Raw genomic sequence first — 26446 nt, 5'->3', positions numbered from 1 at the left:
ATCTTACCAAGTATCCAAACAAGGAAGCCTTCAACACAATGATCACGCATGTTGCCATGTCTTCATACCTTCTCAGTGGCCAACATGAAGACCTGAGTGATGCTATGGATGCTAACAAATTCCTGTAATCGGAGCTTAGGATGAATCAAAGCACGTACACCTAGTAATTTAGCCCATCTCTCATGAGCAGCATGACAAGCTGAGCATACAGCTTCTGTATTCTCACGGAGAACGTCTGCCCTGCATTGCAAAAATTTCTCTAAGCAGCAGCAAGCTGAGAGCAAAGGCTACTGTATCAAGCTGCTTGATTCATTCCTCTACGAAATTGAGTACACACTTGCACGCACACGGCCACAATTTTAGCCCCATAATAAATAAACAACAGTTTTTTTTCAAAATTGAAGTCCAATTACCTGAAATTTCTTGAGATTGTTGTGGGGCTGGGAGCTTCAAAGCCCCTATTCAAGGATGCTCCATAAGAGAAACTAGCCTTCTCAGACTGAATAGGAAACGCTAGCTGCATCTGGTCTTCTTGAGCAGCCTCTGCTGCGGCAGCGGCTGCTGCCCCAGATGCAAAAGCAGCTGCCACAGCAGCCTCTGCGTAGCTTCCTTGAAGCCCTCCAATAATATGTTCTATCATTTTCCGAATCTCTGCAGCACGCATTAGACGGACCTGCACAAACGAGCGAAGTCCAAATATCCTAGTTTTGGCCTTTTCTCGAAACAGACTAAGCAAGCTGAAAATAAAGCTGAAGCAAAGCAGCCACATGCCAAGAAGGGGGCAGTAGTAGGATGCCCGGGCTTGGCACTAACTAGGGCTGCTGGTGGTCAGCTGCCCATAACAGGCACACCAGCTGATAACCATATGGCATAGTCCACTGCTCTAAAAAGGACTCCACCCATCAATCACCTCTCCACCTCACTTATACATTGCAGCCCCATCCCCATCTGCCAGCTATGCAAGATAAGGGAGATCAAGACATCTTTTCAAATGCCATCTACTATGAAATTGCAGATACATATCATGGGGGCTTTAACATGATTCATTAAATACCCCAATCAAAAATGCATCGCCCTCTTCCTCCTCAAGGTGAAGTGACTCCAGAAGAAATTTATGACTCCTAGAGAGACCACTCATCAGTCACAGACACATGCAGAGCGATAACAAGAAGAGGGGCAGGGAACATTCCACTTTGCTATTACCTGTATTACATCAAAAACTCCAGTAAGAAGTTGAACAAAGCTTTCGGCTGTTAGGCTACGTAATTTGCTTGCAAGAGATACACCTCCAACTGCACGGTGCTGTCTGTTATTTTCAAGAAAACATTGCATAAAGCACAAATAACAATGCAAAGCCAGCTTTGCATAGTTTACAAACAGCTTACCTTCCAGATCACTTTGTCTCTCACCAGACTGTGTGTCTGTGTCAACTGGCCTTGAAACTAAAACAGAAAGCAACTCTGCAACCACCACTTTGATGGCTGCTTTGATGTCTGTTATCAGAGTGTCCCGGTATATTCTCAATACTGCTGGAAGTTTTGACTGCAGAACAATTAAAACTAAGAAACAAAGTAAAGCCCTTGCATACAAAAATGTTTTCTAGATAATCTTCTATTTAGTTTGTATGCATATTTCCACTAATTTTGTAAAAGCATCAAAACAAAAAGTTGCTACCGTTCGTAGCAAGCCAATGACAAGGGGAAGAAGCTGGTCCCGGAGACCCATTTCATCGCCTTCTTTCTCCTTGTTCTCCTGCAAGCATGAGATGATGACTTGATGGACTTTTCCTACCAAAGCTCCAAACGGGCACAATCGTGCTACTTAGGATGATAACTGATACTGCTACTTACAATGATAGCCTGATACTATGCATGTCTTCTCATACCTCAATCAAAAAATCCTCCTTCGCATTTACAATATATGAAAGGTCTCTTTTTCTGAACTTGTCTATGATCACTGAGGCCTCAAGGTCCTTGGTACCATGAATTGCCACTCTCACAAAGTCTGCTGCAAGCATGCTGGTGGACAAAACCCCAGACAAGCGGATCAAAACAGTTGAAAACAAGTGAAGTGTAAACTTCAACAAGACAGATGTTCATTAGAATCCTCAAATTGCAAATAGCCACTTACCCATTCACAGACTCCATGAAAGACGCAAGTCGATTACCAAGGTGGCGGAAGGAATGAAAACCCACAAGTTCTCCACTCTCCTTCACAGAACAAAAGAACGCATTTAAACAAGATATAAGTTTTCATTGTTAAACTTCTTTAACAAAACAATTTAGTCCCCAAAATGTTCAGCAAGTAACCATGGATATCACGTTGCATAAGGAGTTCAGAAGCAAGTCCTTGTATAAGCCAATAATATAATAGCCACAAGAACTTGACATGAAGTTAGACACAGACATTATGATGCTGCTGAAGCCTTGACCCGGGGTGACTTTGGAAGGTCTAGCATGATGCAAACAAAAATGTGAACACATAAAAACTAATGTCAACACAAAAGATGAGATGCGGGGTACCTTGGAAAAGTGCTAGAGAAGTAGAAAGGCACCTGAGCACACCTGCATAAATGCATGGATGATGGGCAATAACCAAGTGAGCGACATGGCTTTCCAACTGGATTGGCCAACAGCTCAAGCAGAAATTATACTAGGTAGGCCGCACCAGGCTAGTTGACTACTTGTCCCACCACCCAAGGGTTATAAACAATCACTTCCCATTATCTCACCCTCCACGTGTGCATTGCAAGCAGCCCAGCCCTTTTAAGCCTCTATCTTCGGTTTCAGTCTCTCACCCTCTAAGCTCCCACCACTAGAATGCAGATTGGACAGCATGGGTGTGTTTGTAATCCATAGTTTTTCCATACGGCAACCATACAGCAAACGCATACGGGTATGGAAGTACGAAAAAAGTATGGTTCACACCCCCAAGAAATTCCATACGTTGGATACCATACGGCACCCTAAATTTAAGGAAAAACATGCTACATATGACACAAAAAACCAAAGAAACCTGAAACTGCAAAGATTTTGGGATTAGAAAAAACATAAATGATGTAGAGCCAAAATCCAAACTTCGGACTTTATATTACTGTAACTTGTTTACATCATACATGTATGATCAATGATGTAACATGTAACATGTTACATAAGTAGGGACTAGGGAGAGTGGAGTGGGTAAATGCCAAAACCTGTCACACTGGTAGGCATAGTTTTTTCATACGGCAACCATACAATATACGTGTATGAGTCTGGAACTATGAAATAAGTATGGTTCAAACCTTGGAGAAATTTCATACGTGGGATTTCATACTTGATTCTTAAATTAAAGGGTAGACATGCCATTTGCAAAGAAGTGAACCATGAGAGACTTAAAATATGTGAAAGCCATGATAGATGGTCTATCATGGTTTTCACAAATTGACCATGTTTCATCTGTCATGACTTTCACACATTGACAATTAATCTCTATGTCTAGAAAAGATGCAAAACATTTTCTTTTTTGGCTGAAGTATGAAATTTTTTTCCATACGTGACCATACGCATATACGGGTATGGAAGTATGGAATATTTTCCATACGAGTATGAAAAAAATTATGTTGTAATCTCATGCTTGAAGGTCATTGCATTTCTCTTCAAGATCTTCAAATAGGCTAATAATTTTCCCAAAAGCCCTTTATATAGTGGTGTGTGTGAGAGTAGGTGCAAGCTCATGTGTAGCACAAATCTTCATAGATGAATGATCGAATTGACTTTCTATCACTTCCCCAAAGGTGGTGTTACATGCACACCGTAATTGGGTGCCACATAGACATGATTTACACTTTTAGGGGAAGTTGAGGCACAAAAAGTGTGATGTTCCCAATCAATATTGGGTGAAATTTGTGAAACCATCGAATCCCCAAGATTATGTCTGCTCCAATAAGAGGGGCGACCATTAAATCTTGCACCAATTTTGTGCCCTGGATAACTAACTTAGCACTATGAGCCTCAAACTTGATGCTTGTGGTTATTCCAATGCTAAATCCCTCAACCTGTTTATCTACCGAAGTTAGTGGCAAGTGGGCCTGCCAAGGGGCTTGTTCTGTGATCACATCCTCCGTTTCCCGCTATCAAACAAGATGACAACTCTCTGGCAAACACCTATGTAGGTCTTGAGCAACTCATTGCGCTCATACTCGTGGTCTTGGGTGCCCTCCTACTCATCATTCAAGCATGGGGTTTGAAGAACTTGGGGCATCCTGGGGGGGTTTTGTGTGGGAGCATGGCTCACCACGAACGTGGTCAAGGCTGGTGGTGTGGCACATAAATTCATGGAACATGGCGTTCATATCACCACTAGCAACTTGGCTTCTTGATGCAGTAGTTGTAGAAGTAACAGTTTCTTCAAGGGTCTCGTGTTCTCTCTCATCATCAAATTTCGCCACAGCGGGAAGCGTCAATTGTTGGGAATCAAGGTCTTACCTGTGTGTGAACCCGACTCCTAGAGTGAGGAAGTATGTGTGTTTTTGTGTGTGAACCACCTCTTAGAGGGGTATCAAATAATATCTAGATATTTGTGTGAGTGACATAAGCAGTGATGTCAAGAGGCAACCTTTGTAACCTATAAGATACTTGCACTTTCATTGAAATAATCGAGCAAGTATCACATCAATTTGAATCGTGTACTTCACCTCTCTCTAGTATTGAACTTGTCTTCTCCCTCTCCCTTTCTCTAGTGTGTGCAATGCAACAGCCATAGCCATGTTCATCTTCCAACACCATAGCAGGACCAAACCCTATATTTGGTGTCAAAGCCAACATCCCTGGTCATTACCTACTGCTCGACGGTGCGCATCAATCCAAAGCCTACAGCCGTCGCTATCCACCCCATAGTAGCCGCCTAGCAATGCTCTGAGCCCGCTACTGTGTAGGAGATGTCCCTAGCTCTGCTAACTAACATCTCCTACACAACCCACCATCTCACAGTGAACAACAACGCCTTGCACCACAGACACCTTGCCATCGTCACCTGCAGTTGACACCTGCATCAAACATCAGCAACCCGACTGTGACACGTCAACGACTAGCAAATTAGCGCCTACACCTACCTTGGCGGTGACCTACAAACAACAACATATGTGGACATTGCAACAAACAAGCAATAGTACAAGAGAGCAACTGATTCAAAAAAAAGAGGGAGAAAGGGATTCTCCATTAAAAAATCACATGCGGTAAACTCAAACCAAAGTGCTTCAATTGCTTCTATTTAATTTTCTACAAAATCCCCTTATACAAATCTAGCATTAAAGTGTTGCTATAGCATACTAAAGCATCATTTAACCCCTAATTTTTGAAAACCCTAATTTTTGGAAAACCCCTAATTTCAAAAACCCTAATTTTTGGAAAACCTTGGTTTATCTGTAAAAGGGTAGACTCTAGCTCAAACATTATAAGAGCTAAGACCCCCTTCTCATATCATGGCCTCTCATCTATTTATTGAAAAATTTGATGGAAATAATTTTCACACTTGGCAGACTAAACTGAAATTTAGTCTCATGAGAGAGGGTTTATGGGCTTTCATTGAGAAGCAGAAGATGAAACCCAAAGAGCTTGGAAGCTTTGGGATCAAAAAGCCTTTGGCCTCATAGCGCTAGTCTTGTCCGACAACTTCATACACCATGTTGTTGATCTCTCGACTTTCAAAGAAGCCTATAAGATGCTGGATAAGCTCTTTAGAGCACAGGGAAAGAACTCTAAGGTCTCTTTGCAGTTAGTGTTCTATGGCCTAATGATGCAATCACATGAGAACTTCGATGCTCATGTGAACAAGATGAAATCTTTTCTTATCAAGTCAATATCAATGCCTAAAGATCCCTACGGAAACCTCATCACCACAATAAAAAATCTCCCAAACCTCACCCTAGAAGGAGTCATCGACTCCTTCAGAGAAGAAGAGAAGAAGTTCAAGAATAAGGCAATAGGAGGGGACAGCTGCTTCTTCACAAAGAACTTCAAAGATATGAAATATTCCCTTTGTGATAGGAACAATCATACAAAAAAAGACTGCTATTTAAAGAAGCCGTGCAAACATTTTGGGAAAAACCACCACAATGAAAAGTACTACTATCATAAAAAAACAGATCCCGACATCATTGAGGAGAAAGAGCTTTCCATGAAGGAAGCAAATTACTTAATTAGGTCTTTTAGAGAAAGTAAAGTTATGTGTTGTGTTGTTGTGTTGTGAACAATTGTGTGTTGTTCAGTTATGTTTTGACCTGATCCCATGTGTAGTCTACCCTCGAGACCCCATAACTGGCATGAGAAACTAAACCATGAGCCTAAGATTTATCCTTGTGACACAATATGAGGTAATCCCTTGAGGAGGGGATTGTGAGAACCTAGGTATGACATGTGTGTGTCATGTGAACCCTCTCCTAGAGTGAGGAAGTATGTGCATGTGTGTAAACCACCTCTTAGAGGGATATCAAATAATATCTAGGCATTTGTTTGTGAGTGACATAAGCAGTGATATCAAGAGGCAACCTTTGTAACCTATAAGGTACTTGTACTTTCATTGAAATAATCAAGCAAGTGTCACATCAATTTGAGTCGTGTACTTCACCTCTCTCTAGTATTAAACTTGTCTTCTCTCTCTAAGAGCCTGCGTAGTCTAAAGATTGGGCGCTCTCTCTCTCTCTCTCTCTCTCTCTCTCTCTCTCTCTCTTATGCAAAGCTATTTTTAGTTTTATCTCTATTTTCATTTTGTTGCCCCCGAAGTGGAATGTAATCACATGGATGTATCTGATTAGTCCTATAGGTCAGATGTGGCCTCTAAAGGACGTTAATATAGTTCTCTCTCTCTCTCTCTCTCTCTCTCTCTCTCTCTCTCTCTCTTATGCAAAGCTCGACACCCCAGACCCCATGGCCCTCACCCACGGCCACGCCACCACAGGAGGATCCGGGCCATCATCACCCATCATCACAAGACCTTCTCGCGCCAGCTCAGTTTTACCACCTTGAGCACCATGTCACAGCGGCCCATGAGGGATGTATTAGGGTGATATGAGAGCTCTCTACACATGTACCTAGATCAGATTTTATAGTTCTAGATTTTTGTTATCTTTCTTTATTATTATTTTGTACCCAGGATCTCTCTCTCTCCTAGTACCTTACTTTTCCTCATAGTTGTTTCAGTTTTAGTTAGTTGTTTAGTTGTTTTTAGCTTTTCTTACACAGACATTGTATCAGATCCACCAATTGTTGTAACCTTTTTGGTCTCATAGGTCATTTTGGCCTTCTGAAGACGTTAATATATCATTTCATTTCATTTCTCTCTCTCTCTCTCTCTCTCTCTCTCTCTCTCTCTCTCTCTCTCTCTCGACCTGCTGCTGTAGCACACGCCTTCTCTATAGCGCGACCTACTCACGCCACTGCCTTCAGCACACACTGCATGTTCACGCCCATGAGGGGCTGCTCACGCTGCACTACGACAGCCATAAGCTGCGTGCTTTTTGCCCCTTTTTGCTCAGTCAGCATCCCTGCTCTGCGGCCCACCCTTGCTCAGTCCGCGTCCCTGCTCTGACAGCCATAAGCTGCATGCTTTTTGCCCCTTTTCCCACCCACCCTTGCTCAGGCCCTCAAGGCAGCAACTAGGGGGAAATAGCCAATATGAATCTACAGGAGCTGGAGGCATACATCAAGACAGTGGAGGACAACACCAAGAAGTTATTGGGCGAACAAAAGAAGGTGCTGGACAGGATCCTGAACCAACATGAAAAACAGTTGGAAGGCCTCCGCAGGGAAAGAAGAACAAGATTGAAGAATTGGCAGCACAGGTGAACGACCAGGAAGAGGTGATTCAGATGTTGAAAGAGACCCAGCTGCAACAAGAAGGAATGCCAGAGGCTGCCCCAATGATAGGGGAACTCCGGGCAGAAATGGAAGCCCTAAAGGCTACGGTCAAGGACCATACAGTGGAGGAAGGGGAACTGAATATTCAGGAGGGTCTAAGGACTGACTTGGAGCAGTTGAAAGCTGCGAGTGATAAGCTGCAAGAAGAACTGCAGACCACTAAGAAAGATTGGGTGGAGGTGGTGAAGAAGCACAAACCCCCACAGAGCATCATACATGAGACTCTCAAGAAGGAGAAACGCAACAAGGATAGGGCCCTCCATGTGCAAGTGCGGGGGCTACAGGGGGGGGGCCTCCCCCAAGGAGGATGCCATGACGCTTTGCCAGATGCTAGGAGTCGACGGGATCGCCCCCCCTTTGCAGATACATGGACGGCAAGCAAGGATACGACACGAGAGCGGCCCCTCGTCATTAGATTCCCTGAGGCCACCAGAAGGCAGGCCTTCTTAGACAAGCAGGCTGCCCTCAAGGGCACACAGGTGTACATGGGAGATGATCTCATTCCAGCACAGGTGGCACACCAGCGTGAGGCGATGGTGACAGTTCATGAGGCCCGCAGAGCAGGCAAGTGGGTCCTGGGATATCTACAGAGATGGTAGGGTCATTATCACTGAGCGCTGTCCCAAATAGGGACGCGGGGTCTATGAGACCAAACACCTCAGGTTAGCAATATGGAACTGCAATGGCATGCTGTGGTCAACTCCAAGAGGCTTAAGCGAGATTCTCACAGGCAGGGATGTCATTTTTTATACAGAGACTCATCAGAGCCCTGAGAGAGCTTACCATACATAGCCGGGTATGAGTGGGAGTCAGCTTTCCGAAGCGAGACCCGCACATCAGGAGGAGTAAGACAGTGCACACCTGACCTTGGACTCTTGTGCAGGACAATGCACACCTGCCCTCAGACAACTGGGATGGATCCCTGGCTGACTCATCCCGGACTGGGCTCACATGGGACCAGTTTACCATCCCAGGTCCTGCACCTTCTATACAGATATGTCTACGTGGCATCCAAGTGCGGGATGCACATGACATTGGCCAAACTCTATGGATCAGTGCTAGAGACGGAGCTTAGTTTATTTGCAAAGAACCAGGGATGCAAAGCCTCAGGACAGGCTGGCTTTCGGAGGAGCTACTCTATCCTTGACCACATCTTCACCCTCCATGCCATCATCGAGGAGGGTAGAGCACGAGTCACGACTTCAAAGGATTTACAGCTGCTTTGTGGATTTCCGAAAAGCTTTTGATATTGTACCCCAAGCTCGCCTCCTACACCGTCTTCAGGAGATCGGAGTCCCATCTGACATGGTTTGGAGCATCATCGCCCTCTATGAGTCCGTCACCGGACGAGTGAGAGCCCCAGGAGTACATCGCAGGAGATTTCCAGCACTATTGGGGTGAAACAGGGCTGCCCTCTATCACCCACTCTTTTCGGCCTCCACATTGATGAGATCTTGAGCTTCATTGACAGATTAGGCAGGGCTAGTCCCACACTGGCAGGCATATTGATCCCCATACTACTTTATGTAGATGACATCGTCCTCCTCTCACACTCAGTGGAGGGGCTTCAGAGACAGTTGGATGCCTTACATGACTTTTGCACTCAGCGGGACCTCTCTCTTAACCTTGGTTTTCCAAGGTAATGGTCTTCCATACCTCTCGCCCCTTCACATCCAGATTGAGCTTCACATATAGAGGGGATCCTGTGGAGATTGTCTCATCCTATGTCTACCTTGGTGTCACTTTTAGTGGCCCACACTTTACCATGGTTCCCGTAGCACATGCCAGAGTGACACAGGGATATGCAGCCTTGAGCTTACTCAAGCGGCAGTGCTTCCAGGCACATTTCCAAGAGCCCACGACGAAGGGCTGGCTTTTTGACACCCTCCTCACACCAACCTTGATGTATGGAGCAGCCTTCTGGGGGGCAGAATTATCCAATGAGGATTGGCAGCGAGTTGAGAGGCCCCAGGTCATGATGCTCTCCCGTATGATCCGCAGCAAACCATTAGTCCCACACCAACTTATCCAGGCAGGAGTTTGTTGCAGCCCCGATGGTAGTGGATGCACTCTTCCAGACAATCACATACCTCCATCGCATCAATCACATGGATCCCCACAGGTACCCGAGGCTTGCCCTGGAGTCCTCAAGACAGTTAGCACTTGAGGGCCACTCTAGAGTATGGTATGCACTAGTTTCCACTTGGTTCTCAGTATATGGGCTCCACATGGACCGCCTACCCCCCCCTTTAGTTCAGTATATGGGCTCCACATGGACCGCCTACCCCCCCCTTTAGTACAGTTTGGACTCCCCTTTTCTCCGGCTGTCTCACAAGGATACCAACCGGGTTATCCAGTTAGATCTTCTCAACCTCTACACCCATTGCACATGGATCACACCTCCGGAGCTCCCCACGAAGATGCACTTCTATAGAGATCACTTCCTCACTCACTGAGGATGGATTCATCCAACAGCTGGGCTACTTGAGTGTTCACATGTCCCATGCCATGCAGATTGCGATTGGCCAAATACGGGTTTCATCCCACCACCTCAGAGTGGAGACAGGTAGAGCTGAGCGCATCTTCAGAGCCGGGAAGCTTATACAAGACCCAGAGAGGAGAGAATCTGCCGATTATGCCACACAGAGGTTGAGACGGAGGAGCATTACATATGCCGCTGCCCAATATACTATGAGATCCACGGGAGGTTTCACTGTCTATTTTGTGAGGGATTTGGTCCACTCTTCAGGATCATTGATTTCCAGGACCAGCGTTGCCTAGGCCTCTTCCTGCTTGAGCTCCGCAGACACAGGGACACCTTCTTGAGAGAACTTCGGGCCCAGCCACCCCGCCCCTTCCCTCGCCAGCCAACCATCACCGGTTTCTTCTGGATCTAGGAGGTGGAGGACACCGATATAGCGGACTTGTGGACCCTCCACGAGTTGCTCTGGACCTACCTCGCCCGAGAAGAGTTACCTCGGACCAAGCCTCCGCATTCCAGCGTGCCCGACGCCCCCAGTCCCCCCGTCGGCCACGATCACCTCATCAGCTCCAAATCCAGGACATGCTCCACCGCCATCGAGCTACCTTTCCATGTGACATAGTTGAGGGAGACCACTCGGCCATACTCATTAGCCCCATGCTTGATATTTTGGAGAGTGGTATACCATCTACTCGGAGCTGATGTTGCTCTCATGTTTCTATGTTCTTGGTATTCCATGATGAGTTTCCATGGACAGTTTTGTATCACCCCAGTGAGATAGCTATGTTTATGTTTTATTTTCCATTCCATAATGAGATATGCCATGGACATTATTGTATCACTTTGGTCTCATAGGCCCATTGGGCCTTTAGTAGACGCTTAATATATCTTTCGTTCTTTCTCTCCCTTTCTCTACTGTGTGCAATGCAACAACTATAGCCATGTTCATCTTCCAATCACCATAGCAGGGTTGAAACCCTACATCAATTTCTCATGAAGTTTCAGGATCAAGAGACACATGAAGCAATTTGGCTTGACAATAACTTCTTTGAAGATTATCTGGTATTATTGACAAACTATTCGGAGGCTATCTATCATCACCCTGGACATTTCCCAGTATGAAAGGGGTCTGGTGGACTTCAAGACGCCGAAATATTTGAAAAGTACAAGCTTTGGGAATGGGGGATTATCCTGGAATAAAAAGAATGACACTCCTAAAATTTAGGACAGTTGCTATTTTTGGCCCCTCCAATGGAAATTCTATTCACGTCATTACGTCTGGAATTGAGCAAATACCAAGAGTTGCCAAAGTACCTATGACAAATGGACTACCAATTGCGATATTTTTAGATATAAAGTTTATGGAAGGGCCCATCTCTTAGATTGGAACATGTGGCAAGACAATGGATCAAAGTGAGACAATTGGCCTCACACTTGACATCTCAACTCTCCACTTGTCATTATAGCCTTCTCTTGCCATTTTTACTCATGGGAGGCCCAAATCTATAAATTCAAGCTCTCTCTCCTCATTTGGAGGAGGCTCTACTGCTGCAAACAAGCCTCTACCATGTTGGTGACTCCTCTATTCTTGTAGGATACCAACCGGGTTATCCAATTAGATCTTCTCAACCTCTACACCCATTGCACATGGATCACACCACCGGAGCTCCCACGAAGATGCACTTCTACAGAGATCACTTCCTGACACTCACTGAGGATGGATTCATCCAGCAGCCGGTCTACTTGAGTATTCACATGTCCCATGCCATGCGGATTGCGATTGGCCACATACGGGTTTCATCCCACCACCTCAAAGTGGAGACAAGTAGAGCTGAGCACATCTTCAGAGCCAAGAAGCTCATACGAAGACCCAGAGAGGAGAGGATCTGCTGATTCACATTGGTAAGCCCCAGAAAAGCACTTTCAATCTTCTTGGGCAAGGTTACTCCCAAGTAGAGTTCAACTCACCCGCATCGGTTGATCAAGTGTTGCAGTAGAGTCCCATTGTGATACAATGCGCTCAAGCGTTTTTCACTCGATGGCACCATGGCTTCAACCCCACATCCGACTCCCTTGCAAGTGCTTCCGGCTTCCCCATCACACATTCTACTTCCCAAGCCTCCGCAAGGAGTACCACCCCCTCACTCGGTTAATTGGACGATCAATTAGACAGGTTTTGGAGCCCCTCACACTGCCGCCTGTCACATGCACTCTACACTCAGTGCATGGTGACAAACTGGCTCATCATCAGCAGTGCAACATTTGTACATTATTAGAACCCAGTAGGATGATATTTGTCGTACGCCGTCGTGACCCCATTGTACATCCTCAGTCCACCAGGATAAGTCAGGCGCAGTTCAGCAGTCCCTACAGCCATAGGTATTAGGCACAGCCATACAGTACATCCACAGGCCCAAAACAGCAAGCACCTCTGTGTTTTCTGCATAGATCATAGCCGCCTGCAGTCCAGTCTCTACAGCCCTGCGTTTACAGTTCTACAGCAGCCCAGCCCTGCGTTTACAGTCCCACTGCAGCCATACAGCCTGCATTTCAGTCCAGCATCAGTCCTACAACAGTAGTCAGCCCTACAGACCTGCGTTTGCAGATTTCCAGCAGTTTCAGCTGTGATTCATCAGTCTACATCAGTATCCAGCATTCAGTGCATCATCAAAGCATACACCAGTCATCTGGTAAAGGTATTCTATCATTCATAAGCATTTATAGCATTCTAACATAGCATAGAACAGTCCACCGCCTTTTTTTCTCAGCCTCAAGTGTGCGGCCCTTCCTCATGCCCTTGGGAAGAGTGCATAGGCTCGAGATCAGTTCATTGAGGTGTTTCTACAGCCGTGTACAGTTCAGCCACGCTTCCGATCCTCCAAGATCTTGCATTTGGCTTATCTACAGTCCACAGTCATTCTCTCTAAAGTAATCTGGTGTACAGTTCTCATATCTCTCTCTCATATCTCTTTAAAGTTTGAAGTATTAAAGTGGATTGCTAAACTCACGTCAACCGGAAGACGTCTCCCCCGAAGGAGACCATGTTCTTCTACCTACAGCAGACACCATAGCTCTTCTGAGAGCTCAGAACCAGCTGCTTATGGAGCGTCTCCAACTCTTGGAGGCAGCAGCAGCACGGCCTCCAACAGCACCCGACTACATCTCCCTCTTCTTTTAGATGGAACAACAAAGGAGAGAGGATGAGGCCCGAAGGAAAGAAGAAAAAGCAAAAAGACGAGACTATGAGGAAGCCCAACAGAGGATCGACGAAGACCGGCGTCAAGCTGAACTCGCCGCTCGAGAACACCAACGTGAGCTTGATTGAGAACGTATGTTACTTGAGCAGGCCATACACTTGAGATATCAGCAGCTCTCCTCAGTCTCCCCAGTCATAGGTGTCACCAGCCCGCAGTCCGCAACAACATCAACCACCGTCATTCGCAGTCAACCAAACTTCAGTAAGTATGATGGTAAGTGTGATCATTCTTCAGTTAATCAATTTATTCATCAGTTTAATGCTCATTTTCCATTAGCTAAGATCATAGACCCACAAGATAAAGTCCACTTAGCAGCTCCCCATCTCACTGGTGAGGCAGTCACTTGGTGGCAGCATTGGTCTAGTATTCATACACACCAGGCCACAAGTGTTACAGCCTTTGAATCAAACAAACTCACTATCAAGAATAAGGTTTCTATGCCAAGGGTAGAGTACATTTTGGAGCGTTTAGACGGTGCTAAGTTTTTCACTAAGATCGACCTCAAGAGTGGTTACCATCAGGTCCGCATTTTTGAAGCTGACATTCCAAAAACAGCTTTTCGGACAGAGCATGGTCACTACGAGTTCGTAGTCATGCCTTTTGGGCTTTCAAATGCACCCGCAACCTTCAATAAGATGATGTCTAGGATTTTCGTAGTCCACATTGGGAAGTGTATTTTCATATTCCTTGATGACATACTAGTCTTCTCAGCCACTGCGGAGCAACATAAGAAAGATGTGGAGAAAGTCTTGCAACTTTTGCGAGATAATCAGCTCTACATAAATGCCAAAAAGTCTGTCTTTGGTGTTAAGGAAGTTCAGTATTTGGGCTACATCATCGGTTCCGATGGGATTAGACTAGATCCATCAAAGGTTCAGAAGATCTTAGATTGGGACATTCCTAAGACCGCCCAAGAAATCCGCTCATTCGTAGGTCAAGCCTATAGTACCCATGTCCATCAATTTTCCAACCTTGCAGCACCTCTTACCGACTTGCTCAAGGGGGTGAAGACTTGCAGGCAGAAAGTCTCAGTTATAGGCAAGGCGCTTGATGCATTCCGTGCACTCCAGAAAGCTGCCTCAGAAGCACCTGTATTAAAGTTAGCATCATGGGGCGAACCTTTCGAGGTCATCACCGATGCCAGCAATGTAGCCATAGGTGCAGTCCTCCAGCAGGACAATAGACACGTGGCATATTACAGTAGAAAGTTGGATGTCGCCGAAAAGAATTATTCGGTATATGACAAAGAGCTTTTGGGTGTGATCACAGCGCTCAAGCATTGGAAGCCTTTTCTTTATGGAAAGGCTTTCCCAGTGAAAACAAACCACCAAGCACTTAAGTGGCTTCAGACTATGCCAAGTGCCCAGTGGAGTGATCGACAGGCCAAGTGGAGTCAAATCTTCCAACAGTTTGGAGGTATGATTGAATACATCCCTGGTAAGCATAACCCAGTAGCAAATGCTTAGTCGAAAGTCCAGCATCCAGGCAGTCCAAGAATCTACCATTCTCGAAATCACGGGGAAGGACTTAGATAGTAGAAAAGACCAATATGTCGACTCCCCTGAGTTTGGTACTCAGTACAGTTTGGCCCTCAATTTTGAGCCTAGCCACTATTCGGTACAGAACGGTTGGTTGTTCTACAAGAACCGTCTTTGTGTTACTCGGGAAAAGCGTTCCGCTCTTCTCCACGATGCCCATGACGCCTTAGTTGGAGGACATAGGGGTATCTGTTAGAAGTCATCTCCTGTCTAGTTTTATACACCAGGGCCTTTGTTGTGGGTGTGCCCGCCCTTATGAGGTGTTTTATCATTTTTCCTCACTCCCCGCATTTTTTCCCTATTTTTTCCATTTTTTCTGTGGCTTGGGAGGCAGCCCTGAGTTGGCAGGAGGATCCATTTGCTGGCCGACTACATCAGATGTGTGTACTGGAGCTGGCCGACTATACTTGACGCGGTCGTGGACCCTCAGTGCTGGCCGACTGGCTGCATAGTGCTGGCCGACTGATGATGCAGTCGTGGAGCCTTTTTCAGCAGGCCGACTGCTCATGTGGGGGCATATATATAGGCCCCCAGCCCCCTTGCCACTAGTGTATCATACCGGGATCTTCTTGTGTATATCAGAGCAGAGTTACACGCCTACATCTCTCTCTCTCTTGTGCTGTTTTTATTCTGCATGCGTTTTGCTCTTGTGTTCCCAGATCTGGTCATCATCTCCGTTGCGCATTCTGACATGGTATCAGAGCCTAGGCTCTAGATAGGTCTTGGGATTTGTGTGAGCAAGAGGGGGACTGCTGTGTTGCTGATTGGTGGACTGTTTTGGGCTGATTGGGAAGAGAAGGTGCAAGAGGGAGGCGGGCTGATTTGCTGGACAGCCACTTGCAGGTTTTAGTTCTTCTTTGTTGCCACCCACCCACCCTATTCACAGTACATCCCACCCACCCACCCTATTCAGAGTACATCCCCGCAATGGCAGATCTGTTTGAGATGGCCGAGAGACATGTGAAGATCCCGACACTCCCCACGTTCCCGGTGGACTGTCAGTTGGACGGGAGCAATTACGGCATATGGAAGGTTATGATGGAATCTGTTCTGGAGTCTTACGACCTCGCCGATTTCGTCGTTGTTGGTGTTCCATGGCCGGAAGTAGAGGAAGGGGAGTTACCGTCGACCCGAAAGGACCGGGAGGCTCAGACACAGATGTGGGATCGTGTCAACGCCAGGGTTCGTTCGTTTATCTTTCTCAACTGCACACCACAGGTAATCAATCATGTAAAGCACATGACGCTAGCCAGAGGTATATGGCAGCATTTGGCTTCTCTTTACAACAGGGTATCGCCCATGAAGAGGATTTCCTTGGAAGTACAGATGCGGGTTATGAGCCCTGCAAAGTCGTCGACGATGCAGGAGCATATTAACAAGCTGCAGGCTCTTCAGCAGAAAGTTCTTCAGGCTGGGAAGGAGATATCGTCAGAGGACATGGCCATCACATTGCTGTCACATTTGCCCTCTTCATACTCTGCATTTTACTCGTCTTTGATTACCAGTGGCAGGCTCAGCACCATCACGTGGGAGGAGCTTGTGCCCATGGTCCTGGACCAGGAGGAACGATTCACCAACCCTCCTCAGGGTGGAGGTTCACAGGCCTTAACTGGCCAACGGTCGAAAGGTCGTAACTCGGGCAAAGGGAAGGCTTCATCGGAGAAGTCTTCTGAGAAGAAGTCCGACGCTGACCGCGAGAAACTGAAGGCAAAGAGGACCTGTAATGATTGTGGCAAGAAAGGCCACTATTGGAGGCAGTGTCCCAAGCGGAAGACCGAGAAGGGTGAAGATTCCTCAGCAGCAATCATGAAGACTCCGGCTTTTGTGCACCTGGAGGTGGTGGACACCGATGTTTCATTTTTTTCAAGCAAGGAGGAGATTGGAGGACTCTCCGCAACGGATACTCGGGAGTGGATTCTCGATAGTGGTGCCTCCAAGCACATGACTCCTTCCTGTTCCGGTTTACAGGATCTCTGCAGGTGTTCTGGTCACATTCTTACTGGGGATACGTCCACTATCCCAGTTCACAGTGAGGGCAGGATGGAGATAGTTCCCGATGGCAGAGGGGGGAAGTATTCCTCCCAGGTGTTGTATGTTCCGGCACTTGGTTTTCATCTGTTGTCAGTGCATCAAGTTTGCAAGACTGGCGTACGGGTGGAGTTTGATGAGCATTTTGTTGCTCTCCGGGACAAAGCAACAGGCCAAGTGGTTTGGGAAGGTGGAGTGGAGAATGGAGTTTACAAGCTTTCAGCACTCTCTCCCAGGTCCTTAGGTTTGTGATGAGTGGCAGTCTGGTAATGGCCACTTGTGTGTGGATACGCTGCAGGTGCAGGCTTTCCGAGACCAGATGGTGGATAGCTTACCAGTAGATGACAGCAGTTGGCAGGAACTTGCCAGTTCTGATGTTGGTGGTTCTTGTGTTCGTCAGTCAGAGGAAACTGAACAGGTCACTTATGCTCTAATGTCTCGTCGTGTTCGGGACAAAGAACCTCCAGTAGATGAGGATGTTCTTTCCACGAGGACCTTTCGAAAAGCCAGGCAGGTGGCAGGTGATTACTTGCAGAAGGAGGTGGTTTCTCCAGGCTTTGTGGTTCCGGATTCAAAGGGGGTGGTTAACAGGTTTCAGAAGGCCGTCCCATGGTCTTCATCAGGTTTCCAGGACTTGTTTATGCACCGTAACAGGTGTTGATCCTTGTGAGCAGTGTGATGCCTCTTTGACTCCGAAGCAGTATGGTTCATGGATCTGGTTGATGGACACCAGATTGGATGGGATCTTCCTGATGAGGCGGTTGAGCTCATGGTTGCAGATGACTCTTTGGGAGGCAGGATTGCGTTTTCTGTGGTTTCTGCGACATGCGAAGGATCATGGACTCTTGTACACAGGAGGGGGATTGTTGGATGGAGTCCGACTCCACGGTTGGAGTGACTTAGTTTGGGGAGGAGATCCGGACACGAGGAGATCTACTTCAGGCCCAGGAGCAGTTTTTCGGAGCAGTAAGAGGCAGTCATCTTTTGCCTTGTCACGGACAGAGGTAGAGTACCGGGCTGTTTGTGATGCTGCTTGTGAGGTGGTGAGGATGCAAAGGTTGCATTGCAGGTTTGGGCTTCCACTGGAGGACCCCATGGTCATCCAGAGGCACTTTGTTCGTGAACAGATCATTGCTGATGACATCTTGCTAGAGTTCTGTTCGACGAAGGACAGTACGATGGACCTCTTCACGAAGTCGCTCTCTCAGGATTTGCTCAGGCGACACCCCAGCTCCCAGTGGTTGGTTTCACAGCCAGGAGCTGAGAGGGGGTGTTAGAAGTCATCTCCTGTCTAGTTTTATACACCAGGGCCTTTGTTGTGGGTGTGCCCACCCTTATGAGGTGTTTTATCATTTTTCCTCACTCCCCGCATTTTTTCCCTATTTTTTCCATTTTTTCTGTGGCTTGGGAGGCAGCCCTGAGTTGGCAGGAGGATCCATTTGCTGGCCGACTACATCAGATGTGTGTACTGGAGCTGGCCGACTGTACTTGATGCAGTCGTGGACCCTCAGTGCTGGCCGACTGGCTGCATGGTGCTGGCCGACTGATGATGCACTCGTGGAGCCTTTTTCAGCAGGCCGACTGCTCATGTGGGGGCATATATATAGGCCCCCAGCCCCCTTGCCAGAGTTACACGCCTACATCTCTCTCTCTCTTGTGCTGTTTTTATTCTGCATGCGTTTTGCTCGTGTTCCCAGATCTGGTCATCATCTCCGCTGCGTATTCTGACAGTATCAACAGTACCCTCGAGAAATTAGAACGGTCCTTTTATTGGCCAAAGATGAGGCGTGATGTCTATCCACATGTACAAGCCTGTAAGATTTGTCAAAAAGTCAAGGTTCCCCATACAAAGAAGGCAGGTTTACTTCAACCTTTGCCTATCCTTGACGGACCTTTCATCGACATATCTATGGACTTTGTAGGACCTCTACCAGCATCCACCGGATCCCGTAACACTCAATGTTTTACCATTGTGGATCGCTTTAATAAATTCTGCATGCTCATCCCATGCAAGCATACTGCCACAGCCAAGGACGTAGCCCGTCTGTTTCTCAAGCATTGGAATCCAGTTTGTGGTTTGCCTAGCACCATAACATCAGATAAAGATTCCAAGGTTACCTCGCATTTCTGGAGGGCATTATTTGAAAACTTCGGAACTAAGTTGCAGTTGTCTAGTGCGCAGACAGATGGCCAAACAGAAATTTATAACCAGTTGGCCTTTGATGTTCTCAAGTCATACTGTCATGACCAGCAGTCCAAATGGGAACATTATCTTTCATTAGTCCAAGCTATCTTGAACGACACTCATTCATCCAGTGTCAAACGGACTCCATATGAAGCAGCCTTTGGTCGCCGTTTTTCTTCTCTTTTGACGAGAATGGTGTCTCCATCTTTAGAGGCTAATAAAACCACGGAAGCATTTTCCGAGATCATTGAGTCAATCAAGAAGCTCAGGAAGCATATAGCAGACAGGCAAATAAGTCTAGACGAGATGTCCACTTCAAGGAAGGGGATTGGGTCTATTTGTGTATCATGAAACAGGGATTGAAACAAGTGGGCAAACGTTGTCCCAAGCTTTCATTCCATAGTTTTGGCCCTTTTCCAATAGTTAAAAAGTTAAGTGATGTCTCCATGAAATTAAAGTTGCCTACCAATTGGACAATGCATGATGTTTTCCATGTTTCTTGGCTAAAACCATATGTTGGTCCAGAAGTGTTTGATGTTTCAGATGAACAGCAACCAGACGTGGTAGACGAAGCAGAAGTTATTGAGCCCGAGCAAATCCTTCTTCATCGATGGAAGCATGGTTCCGGTCGACGGATACGTTAGTTCTATACGAAATTCCAAGATCAAGGTACCCACGAAGCCGTATGGCTAGACGAGGAGTTCTTCCAGGAGTACCCCCAGTTGTTGGCGGACTACTTGGAAGCCATGAATCTGCCGCCAAGCTAAGCAGGAGGGAATGTCACATGCACTCTGCACTCAGTGCATGGTGACAAATTGGCTCATCATCAGCAATGCAACATTTGTACATTATTAGAACCCAGTAGAATGATATTTGTCGTACGCCGTGACCCCATTGTACATCCTCAGTCCAGGATAAGTCAGGCACGAGCTACGTAGGTCATTCCTCGGCCTTAGCGGGTCAGTCAGTCAGTCGAGTCCCTTAACCCACTTGGAGAGAATCATTCATGCATGTAGAGTCAGTAGAAGCCTTAGGGTTTGCATCAGAAAGCACTCTGCATCCTGCATAATATGCATTCATATGCCCGTACATCATTTAGAACATCCCAGAAACCTTAGGGAATTTACTAGGATTTATCTTGTATTTTTCCCATATTTTATGGTATTTATTCAGCATTTATTGTCATTTATAAACATAAAGTTTATTAGATTATGACCAGCCAACTTGACCAACCCCTATCTAGTATAAATAGGCTTGCATAGGGTTTAGTTCAGCATTCAGTCTTCAGTGTGCTAAGAGCTTTCCTCCTCAGCCCTAGGAGTACCCTTGCCTTCATTCCTAGACTAGTCTCATCTAGCCCTTGGAGTACTTGCGTTTTGCTTCAGCCAATCCTGGTTCTCCAACGCAGCAGTTCAGCAGTCCCTGCAACCATAGGAATTAGGCGCAGCCATACAGTACATCCACAGGCCCAACCTCTGCGTTTTCTGCATAGATCACAGCCCCAAGTCTCTACAGCCCTGCGTTTACAGTTCTACAGCAGCCCAGCCCTGCGTTTACAGTCCCACAGCAGCCATACAGCCTGCGTTTCAATCCAGCATCAGTCCTACAACAATAGTCAACCCTACAGACCTGCGTTTGCAGATTTCCAGCAGTTTCAGCCGTGATTCATCAGTTTACATCAGTATCCAACATTCAGTGCATCATCCAAGCGTACACCAGTCATCTGGTAAAGGTATTCTATCATTTATAAGCATTTACAGCATTCTAACATAGCTTAGAACAGTCCACCGCCTTCTTTTCTCAGCCTCAGGTGTGCAGCCCTTCCTCATGCCCTTGGGAAGAGTGCATAGGCTCGAGATCAGTTCATTGAGGTGTTTCTACAGCCGTGTACAGTTCAGCCACGCTTCCAATCCTCCAAGATCTTTCGTTTGGCTTATCTACAGTCCACAGTCATTCTCTCTAAAGTAATAAAGCAAATACTATCTCGTTATCAGGATAGGGGGCCCTTCAATGGGTAATTTGGGACCCAATCTAGTGTACAGTTCTCATATCTCTCTCTCATATCTCTTTAAAGTTTGAAGTATTAAAGTGGATTGCTAAACTCAACGAAACTCAGGATACAGAAGACGGTGTGAGCATTTGTGTGACAGATCTTCCGATACAAAGACTTCCGTTGCATATCACACTGCCTCAGTGGTAGCCAGGGTAGTTGTGGGATTCCATCCATTTGGGTCTGCATAGCCTCTCCAGAGGCTCTCCCCCAAGTCATTGCGCTTTCAAGCCTCCACTAGCGGGTTGAGTATTCATGCAAATGGGTTGAGTATTCATGCAAATGATCTAAGTTCACATCCAAGAACCATTGTATATATGATCATCTTTTGCAATACAAAGTAGATTGGGGCTACATCTCTTATCTCTCTTCTCTTCCATGTTTGCTAGATCATTTGGATTAGCACTAATCTAGTTTGCTTAGCATTAATCATGTGTTCAAATCTTCCGTTGTTAGCACTCATGTGATGTTGGTATCAAAGCATCTCCTAGGCAGATTAGGTTTTGCAGGAGGTGCTAGCAACCGATTAAGGGTTGTGTTTTTGCCTTTGCAGCCAGTTTTTGCATGTGTTAGATCACCTAGAGGAGCTTTTTGTGTGTGCGTTAAGTCCTTCAACCAAATTCATGCATACGGTTTGCGTTTTCGTAGAAGCTGCCAAATTAGGGCTTGCATTTTTGCATCCGCTATCAGCTTTGTGCATGTGCATTAGGATTCCCTGCATACGTCTTGCATGTAGGGTTATATATACCTAGATGAATCCAAGAACATGCCCAAATTCGCCTTATAAGAAACTGCAATTTATAACCTCATGGTAGTCATCCACAAGACAATAAACCATCAACTCCATCATGCATAGTATGGACTAGATACTATGACATCCCCACTCACATCATCAGTGTTGTTTGCAAGCAAAAATAGGTCAAGTCTAGCTAGGCAACCATACTACTTCAAGAAACTGACCCAATCTTAGTCCAACTTGCTTTACACATCGAGGGAATCTCTCAACATATTGAAAAGATGCTCTTGATGGAAAAAGGGGAGCATTTTGACACTCAAGAGTATTGAGAGAGACGTCTCGAGTACTATGAGAAACAATTTGAAGGCCAAAAAGTAGAATTGGCAAGAGTTGAAGAAAAGCATCAAGCATGGCTCATGCAAGAAGAGCAATGGAAACCAAGATGGTGACAAATAACATGAAGCAAGTGGCAACATGGATAAGTGACCAGATGGAATCACCTAAAGTTGAGAAGCAACCCAAACCGAAAGCATCGATCCAAGTGAGGAAGAGTACTATGAGAAACAATTTAAAGGCTGAAAAGCGGAAGAGACGTCTCGAGTACCATGAGAAACAATTTGAAGGCCGAAAAGTGGAATCGGCAAGAGCTGAAAAAAAGCATCAAGCATGGCTCATGCAAGAAGAGCAATGGAAACCACGATGGTGACAAATCACATGAAGCAAGTAGCAACATGGATAAGTGACCAAATGGAATCGCCTAGAGTTGAGAAGCAACCCAAGACAGAAAGCATTGATCCAAGTGAGGAAGAGTACTATGAGAAACAGTTTAAAGCCCGAAAAGCAAAGCTGAAGTAGCGCATCAAGCATGGCTGAGGCAAGAAGAGCAATGGAAAGCCAAATCACCAAGCTAGTGTTAGATACCGGCGATGAAGCAAGTGGCAGCAAGGGTAAGTGACAAATGGAAGCACCTAATGTTGAGGAGCAAACCAAGACCGAGAGCATTGATCCAAGTGAGGAAGTTCATGCAGAAGGAACTCCTAGGTGATGCAATCCTAGATGGAGAGATACCAACAAAGGTTTCATTGCCCTAGTTGCCAAAACCAAAACCGAAACCCGAATCTAAACCATAGACAGCAAGTATATCTCTCCAAATCTGGAGGGGAGGAGGGTAGGGTCAACCTGAGAGTCTGCGATGAGGTGGATCTCTCTGAATCCTAGGGGGAGGAGGGATAAGGTCACCCTATTAGTTCCCAAGGAGCCTCAGAAGAGTCTCTCCACATCCGATAAGGAGGAGGATGAGGTGACCAAGCCAAAGAGATTGGAGATTGAACGGTGGATATGGAGGAGAGCCTTAAGATGGACCGAAAGAGAAATGGAGCAAAGGTGCATAATTCGCCCAAGTGCTCCAAGTTTAGAAGGAGGGGATGTCAAGTGCATCATTCACGTGAGTGCCACGTGGACATGCTTCCTACTTGCACCCACCTCAAGACTTAAAGAAGAGTGGACTGATTGCAGAAATTTTGATAGCCCTATAGGCTGCCAAAGGTGCCCAAGACATGTAATAATGGTCAGGCACAATATGAACATGTTTGGTGAGCTTTTTTATAATGTTACGACCTTAAAAAAGGATGGCCACGCCAAATACAACTTGCCATCAATTTCCGACAATTCAACGGCCGTTCCCTTCAAGGGGAGCAGTCTCAAAACAAGGAGGCTCCTAATCAGGCATCAGAAAAAGAACTGTCAAGGCTATTCAAGGTGTTTGGACGAGAGTCCTCAGTGTTATCCTTGGTCTCTTCCACACAAGAAGCACCCATCAATGGATGTGTCTTAGGCAGACTTAGCTGCAGAAACTTTGGAGGCATTAGATGCTTTTTACTTTGGTATATGTGATACCAAAGTTCCCTTAATGTATGTTCCACAGGAATGTGTCCATAGGAAAAACTAAACGTTTGAGCCTAACATGGAGTTGATGGAAGTTGGTGGTCTCAGCATGCAAAGCAAAGGGACTCCAGTCAGAATTTTTGAGGAGCAATAACCACATTCGTCACTTTTTCATACAAAGGAGATCCATCTTAGCTAGTGCACTACTGGATGGGTTTAGTTTCACAGCTTTTAGAATAAAGTTTATCATGAGTCCTCCATAAAAGCATGCAGGAGAATTTTTAGCAAGAGGTTTCTCAGCAGGTGCTTGCTTAGGAGGATTCTACCACAAACATAATGCTGACTTGGGGGCATACTAAGCAGAGCAAAAACGTGATTGCCAGAAGCATACAAAAAAACCAAAGTCTGAAAAGAAAAGAAAATGACTTTTTGCTCACCAGGAGACTCTGTAAGACATCAATCACATCCAATGCACCTCCACAATCTGCTGCACCTACAAGCTGTTAAGCCCATAAGAAAATAGCAACTCAAACCTTTGTCCAAACTTGTTTTCAGAGAAACTATACCGTTGTATTCCAGTTGTAGTTCAGAAACTGTTCAATCTACTCACCAAAGGAAGGTCACCGAGGGCTTGATTGACATAGGACATAAGATTAAGCTTCCGATGCAATGAGAGTAAGCTTTCATGCTGCTGGCTCAGACATTGGATGCGTTGTGCAGATTCCACCACATGCACTTTGGTTAGCTCTACCACCCCTTTCAGTTCCTGGATTTGCTCACAAGCTTTGATGATCTCACTGTTCAAACCTTCCAGCTGACCTTGTGCTTCATAGAAAGATTCTGAACGAGCAGCAATCTCTCTGACAAGATGGACATCGATGATGTCTAGATAGTGGGATAGCTTCTCTTGTAGCATCATGTTTTGAGGTATTGAGGAGTAGGGACATGCTACCTGAAAGGTCGATCCATTTTCCAAAGCAAAATCCTCCTTGAAGTATAAAGAGGGGATCTCACGGAGGCATGCTACAAGCCCTTCACCTTGTACTATGCCCTCCCCATCCACAGTGTCCTTTGCAGCTGTCTCACTGTCCTGATTGGCCACCCTTTCCCAGTGAGAATGCTCCCTCACATCTGCAAACCGGCCATAAGAATCTGAAACCGCATCTAGATATGGTTGGAAATTGGCTCTGGTAACCTCAGGTATGGGCTTCAATAGTGTTGATGGTATGGCATCCTGGACATCAGCAGCTGATGATGAGAAGAACCATCCCCCCCATGAAGCATCAGAACCATAGACACCCGCCTTGCCAAAATGTGGGTTGTTAAGAATGGAGGCAAGGCTTTGTCCGGCACTGTAGACCTCAGGATCGAGATCAACATTGTGTTTCTTGTCGGATAAGGATGGAGTGGCTAAATCTGCACCGTGGTTTCTGCTGGAAAATGAAAGGGTGGTCAAATGTGCACCGTGGGTTCTGCCGGAAAATGAAGGGTTGGCCAAATCTGCACTGCGGGTCCTGCCGGAAGATGATGGAGTAGCCAAATCTGCACTCTGCTGTCTGTCGATAAATGATGGAGTGGCTAACTGGATATCTGCAGATGACCGCGGAGTAGGCTCAAAAACCCTGACGGAAGGTAGCCTTCTGCTGGACGGAAATGCGTCCATGGTACGGGACGGTGACCCCCCTACTTGATCCGGCACATCATTGTGTTTGCTAACAAGAGACCAAAATCAGAATCGAGCGCCATCGCTCGGATGGCCATTGCAGGTTCACCTGGCAAAGCATATGGGGCTAGCTCCTACCAAAACAGATCTTACCCACTATCATCAAAATTCTGTTACAGCGCTTTACGAAGGCTTCCGATCTCTTACCAGAAGATCCAGGCAAACCGAAAAACAGGAAATCGAGCTCGCATATGGTGGTTGCACAGTTCAATCAGCAACAGGGAGAGTCGTTTATCAGTTCATTGGTTTGTTTTCCAATTGCCACTCTAGTCTATATCTATACACGATTAAGGGAGAGTGGCCCTCCCTCCACGCGTGGGCAAAGGAGGGGGGCCTATTTCAAAATACTGCCTCCTCCTTGCAAGCGTGACGTTCACGCTTGCATTTGAAAATACCCCGTCACGTCACGCTTGCATTTGAAAATTTGAAAATAGCCGAGTCCAATCAATTCCGGTCGCTTGCTGTTCGCCTCAACCTCCACACGGTGCAGGTACGTTTCTAAGGTTCCCTCCACGTGCATTGTCTGCTTTTACTCCGTGTCCATTGTCTGCTTTTACTGCAAGACGTCTTTCATGTCGGGACTGCGATACAGAGAAACGTGGGTGGTGTTAGTGAGGATGGAGAGGTCACATGCAGTTCTGTGTAAGGCCATCGACAAGTATAGCCAT

At 46.2% G+C, this 26446-nt stretch overlaps 1 protein-coding gene across 1 annotated transcript in view; it reads right to left on the bottom strand.

The window, feature by feature from the left end:
- The window catches only part of LOC147605971 (vacuolar protein sorting-associated protein 54, chloroplastic-like), a 70667-nt gene extending 44611 nt beyond the window's left edge, over positions 1–26056 (bottom strand). Inside the window, exons 1-9 of the mRNA XM_086792345.1 lie at positions 24666–26056; positions 24493–24555; positions 2131–2210; positions 1886–2018; positions 1675–1752; positions 1386–1542; positions 1204–1292; positions 414–673; positions 69–240 (exon numbers count right to left, since the gene is read on the bottom strand). Coding sequence (XP_086648471.1) covers positions 69–240; positions 414–673; positions 1204–1292; positions 1386–1542; positions 1675–1752; positions 1886–2018; positions 2131–2210; positions 24493–24555; positions 24666–25718 — 2085 coding nt within the window. The 5' untranslated portion in view covers positions 25719–26056. The remainder of the gene's footprint in view (positions 1–68; positions 241–413; positions 674–1203; positions 1293–1385; positions 1543–1674; positions 1753–1885; positions 2019–2130; positions 2211–24492; positions 24556–24665) is intronic.
- Between the last annotated feature and the right edge of the window lie 390 nt (positions 26057–26446).

Source organism: Cibotium barometz, chromosome 58 (genome assembly GCF_041138505.1).
Source record: "Cibotium barometz isolate CiBa-2024 chromosome 58, ASM4113850v1, whole genome shotgun sequence".
Classification (NCBI taxonomy): domain Eukaryota; kingdom Viridiplantae; phylum Streptophyta; class Polypodiopsida; order Cyatheales; family Cibotiaceae; genus Cibotium; species Cibotium barometz.
This window is presented reverse-complemented; position numbering and strand designations above follow the sequence as displayed.